The sequence below is a fragment of the Tachysurus fulvidraco genome, chromosome 5 (genome assembly GCF_022655615.1).
Source record: "Tachysurus fulvidraco isolate hzauxx_2018 chromosome 5, HZAU_PFXX_2.0, whole genome shotgun sequence".
NCBI lineage: Eukaryota > Metazoa > Chordata > Actinopteri > Siluriformes > Bagridae > Tachysurus > Tachysurus fulvidraco.
In genome coordinates this window covers 2933063-2938062 of record NC_062522.1, presented here as the reverse complement: position 1 = coordinate 2938062, position 5000 = coordinate 2933063, and the positions used below count along the sequence as shown (strand labels likewise).

At 37.6% G+C, this 5000-nt stretch overlaps 1 protein-coding gene across 3 annotated transcripts in view; it reads right to left on the bottom strand.

The window, feature by feature from the left end:
- Positions 1 to 5000, bottom strand: part of gabra5 (gamma-aminobutyric acid type A receptor subunit alpha5) — a 31670-nt gene that overhangs the window by 25640 nt on the left and 1030 nt on the right. For all 3 annotated transcript variants that reach the window (XR_007140635.1, XM_047814083.1, XM_047814082.1), the window contains exons 2-3: positions 4576 to 4699; positions 4094 to 4218 (exon numbers count right to left, since the gene is read on the bottom strand). Coding sequence is in view for 2 of the 3 variants with exons in the window: in XM_047814083.1 (XP_047670039.1) it covers positions 4094 to 4218; positions 4576 to 4697 (247 nt within the window). In the remaining variant the exon portion in view is untranslated. The remainder of the gene's footprint in view (positions 1 to 4093; positions 4219 to 4575; positions 4700 to 5000) is intronic.

Here is a 5000-nt window from a genome sequence, read left to right as displayed (position 1 = left end):
TCATTCAACATCAGAGTGAATAATGAAGTCATCATTCGGACAGCTGTCAGAGAGCTTAAAAGCATTATAAGATTTTCATAACACGTTAATTACATGTCATACATTTGAACCATCTATAGCTACAATTAATGTAGTAACTGAGAGAGCACTGAGATCGGAGACTCCTTCATCACCATAGCAACGCTTTTTATAGTTTATAAACTGGAGCATGCGTTGTAAAAGTCCCCGTGAGCCAGAATTAGAGAATTAATCAGCAACTTTTGCAAGACCACCTCTTTAAATTTACAGACTACCTCTTTAAAATTACAGACCACCTCTTTAGTATAACAGACCGCAGCTTTAAAATTACAAACCACCTCTTTAATATAACAGGCTGCACCTTTAAAATTACAGACCACATTTTTAATATTACAGACCACCTCTTTAATATAACAAACCACACCTTTAAAATTACAAACCATCTCTTTAATGTAACAGACTGCACCTTTAAAAATATAGACCACGTTTTTTAAATTACAGACCACCTCTTTAATACTGCAGATGACACCTTTGATATTACAGACCACATCTTTAAAAATTACAGACCCCCTCTTTATTACAGACCACCTCTTTAATATAACAGACCGCACCTTTACAATTACAGACCACCTTTTTAATACTACAGATGACACCTTTGATATTACAGACCACATCTTTAAAAATTACAGACCCCCTCTTTATTACAGACCACCTCTTTAATATAACAGACCGCACCTTTACAATTACAGACCACCTTTTTAATACTACAGACGACACCTTTGATATTACAGACCACATCGTTAAAAATTACAGACCACCTCTTTAAATTTAAAGACCACCTCTTTAAAATTACAGACTACACTTTTAATATTACAGATCACCTCTTTAAAATTACAAAAGCCACCTTTAATATTACAGACTACATCTTTAATATTACAGACCACATCTTTAATATTACAGACCACCTTTTTAATATTACAGTCAGCACCTTTAATATTACAGGGAACGCATTTCATATTACAAACCAAACCTTTAATATTACCAACTGCATCATTGATATCAACAAATGCCTTAAAAGTAAACCTCACGAGTTCCATATATACAGAATATATAGAATATACCACACCTTTATTACAGACCACTTCTTTAAATTTACAGACTACCTCTTTAAAATTACAGACCACCTCTTAACATTACAGACCACACCTTTACAATTACAGACAACCTCTTTAATATAACAGACCACACCTTTAAAATTACAGACCACATTTTTTAAATTACCAACTACCTCTTTAATACTACAGATAACACCTTTAATATTATAGATCACATCTTTAAAATTACAAAAGACACCTTTAATGTTACAGACCACCCCTTTAAAATTACAGACAGCCTCTGTAATATTACATATCACCCCTTTAAAATTACAGACAACATTTTTTAAATTACAGACCACCTCTTTAATACTACAGACACCACCTTTAATATTACAAAAAAACCCTTTGATATTACAGACCACATCTTTAAAAATTACAGACCACACCTTTATTACAGAGCACTTCTTTAATTTACAGACCACCTCTTTAAAACGACAGACTATACCTTTATTTCACGCCACCTCTTTAAATTTACAGGCCACCTCTTTAAAATTACAGACCACCTCTTTAATATAACAGACTACACCTTTACAATTACAGACCACATCTTTAAAAATTACAGACCACATCTTTATTACAGACAACCTCTTTAAATTTATAAACCTCTTTAAAATTACAGACTACACCTTTAATGTTACAGACCACCGCTTTAATATTACAGACCACCTCTTTAATATTACAAACCATTTTTTTAATATTACAGACCACACCTTTAATATTACTGATTGCAAGTTTAATATTACAGACAGCACCTTTAATATTACGCGGCACACATTTCATATTACACAACCGAACCTTTAATATTACCAACAGCATCAGTGATATCAACAAATGCCTTAACAATGGAACTCACCGAGTTCCAATGCACTGCAATATTGTGAATGTAATCTTATCATTTTGGGAGTTGTTTGTCATGTAGTAATTTGATGTAATGTTTAAATATTACAAAACGCTCCTTTATGAGTGTTGTCCAGCACCACAATCTCCTCTCTGAACGACGATGCCTCGGGTGGTATATTCGTTTTAAATCTCATTTAAATCTCATCATCCAGTGCTGTCTTTTGTCTGCAAACATCACGAGGCAGCCGCTGGAGATCTGAGTTCTACTGTTCAGTGAGCAGAGGAGGCCAGGGTCTTACTTTCTCTCCTCTCACTCCCCCTCTACCATGCTTTAGTCCTCAGAGAACAATAAACCTGCCCTGTGTGAAAAGAGCGATGGCGTTCTCAAGGTCAGCAAGCACACTTCCAGCTGTTTCTCTCCCTCTCTCTCTCTCTCACACACACACACACACACACACACACACACACACACACACATACACGGCAGTATTTCTTTTTCGGATTCAGAGTGCCAGAGCTTGTATTGTGTGGACGACCTCAATATATTTCAGTGATGACTTTAGCTGGATGAAAACATCTCTCCTGAAAAGCGAGAACATTTCACTGCACTGAATCGCTGAATTAGTGACTTTCTGCTACAGAGACAGAGGACCTGAGGACACGTATGAACAGCCCACAGAGCAGTACAGAGTGGATATTTAACAGGATTATTTTTGTTACTGAACTACACAATCTAACATCTACTTTATGCTCAGAGATATACTCATTAACATTACACATAGCTTAATGTAAGTGTGGATTCATTCTGTAAGCACATTATGGAGCTCACACACACACACACACACACACACACACACACACACACAAACACACACACACACAAACACATTCATGCCTGTGAACAATATCTCAAAGCTCCAAAATAACTGTTTCTGGGAGGAAGGAGGAAACTCGAGAACGCCAGTAAACCCTGGGAGACCTGAGAAGAACTTTGTGTGTACTTTAGTAAATGAAGAAGGAAACATCTACATGAAGTGTGTTTATAAAGATTCAGCCACCACGAGCCACCAGAGCAGCATCAATGATAAAGAGCTTTACTCTGAGAAGAAGAATGCGACACATGAAGACAGATTTTGTCCTCTGTAGTGTTCTTCAGGGGACAGTAGGGAAAGGAAGTATGAGAAAAGGAAGACAGAATAAAATAAATAAAAAAAAAATGTAACTAAAGAAAATCATGAACAAAGCAAACAGAAAGAAAGAAAGAAAGAAAGAAAGAAAGAAAGAAAGAAAGAAAGAAAGAAAGAAAGAAAGAAAGAAAGAAAAATCTGAACAAATACAAACGCTAACTAATAAAATAAAATGAGGTTAGAAAGCAGTATGAACATAAAAAAAGATTTAAAGATTTTTTCAGCTAGATGTAACATTGATGTGTGTATGTGTGAGTGTGTGTTTGCTTGTGCGTTTGTGTGTATGTACAGTAAGTGTGTGTGTATATATATGTGTGTGTGTGTGTGTGTGTGTGTGTGTGTGTGTGTGTGTGTGTGTGTGTGAGAGAGAGAGAGAGAATGTAACCTTACATTCTATGATTGTGTGTGCTTGTATGCTTGCGCATTTGTGTGTGTGTGTGTGTGTGTGTGTGTGTGTGTGTGTGTGTGTGTGTGTGTGTGTGAGAGAGAGAGAGAGAGAGAGAGAGAGAGAGAGAGAGAGAATGTAACGTTACATTCTATGATTGTGTGTGCTTGAATGCTTGTGCATTTGTGTGTGTGTGTGTGTGTGTGTGTGTGTGTGTGTGTGTGTGTGTGTGTGAGAGAGAGAGAGAGAGAGAGAGAGAGAGAGAGAGAGAGAGAGAGAGAGAGAGAGAATGTAACGTTACATTCTATGGTTGTGTGTGCTTGTATGCTTGCGCATTTGTGTGTGTGTGTGTGTGTGTGTGTGTGTGTGTGTGTGTGTGTGTGTGTGTGTGTGTGTGTGTGTGTGTGTGTGTGTGTGTGTATGTGTGTGTGTGCGTGTGTGTGTGTGTGTGTGTGTGTGTGTGTGTGTGTGTGTGTGTGTGTGTGTGTGTGTGCATGGTTACACACCTCCCAGACCAGGACGCAGTCTATTATCATAGCCATCCAGCAGTCTGTCAAGGATCCGAGTGAAAACTGTGATGTTGTCGTTCAACTCTGCTTCATTCGGCGTTGCGGTGGTGGCCTGCGAGAGACTGACACCAGAATGTCCGCACACAAACACACACACATACACACATACACACACACACACACACACACACACACACACACACACAAATTTAATAGAGGATAAATTAATTATTATTATGCAAACATGCATTTTACAAATGTAATAAAATGCAACATAAGGGCAATCGTAGAGATTAGAAAAAAATACGTTTAGGGAAAATAAATAAATAAATGTATAGTTTCAACTGCATAATCAATCACATTATGTCTCGTGCTTTTTTAGAAGTCCATATGGCAGGACTAGTTAGGCTTTACATAACATTGATGTGGAGATGGTTCTCTTTTGAACGAAGCAGATGGAAGTGAAGTTAGAATCCTACCTAACATGGCATGTGAAGCTGAGGAAAACGACGATGATGCACACACTTCCTCTCATGATAGTACCGCTGCTGCTGCTGCTGCTGCTGCTTCTGTTTCTGCTGCGGTGTGTGTCACAGACCATACCTGCACACACACACACACACACACCCACACACACACACACACACACACACACACACAAATACACACCACCCGTGACGGGAACATCAACGATCTACAACACTCACGGCACAGAACTAATGAGGTGTGTTAATTACACGCAGATCAGCTCATTTATTCAACATTAATAATTCCCAAGATCTGTACAGAACTATATTACTTTAAATTTTAAATTGATTCAAATGAAAAAGAGAGTGTGGGGGAAAATAATACTATAAGGTTATATGCTCAGGATAAATAGAGATAAGATGCGGATAATATATAT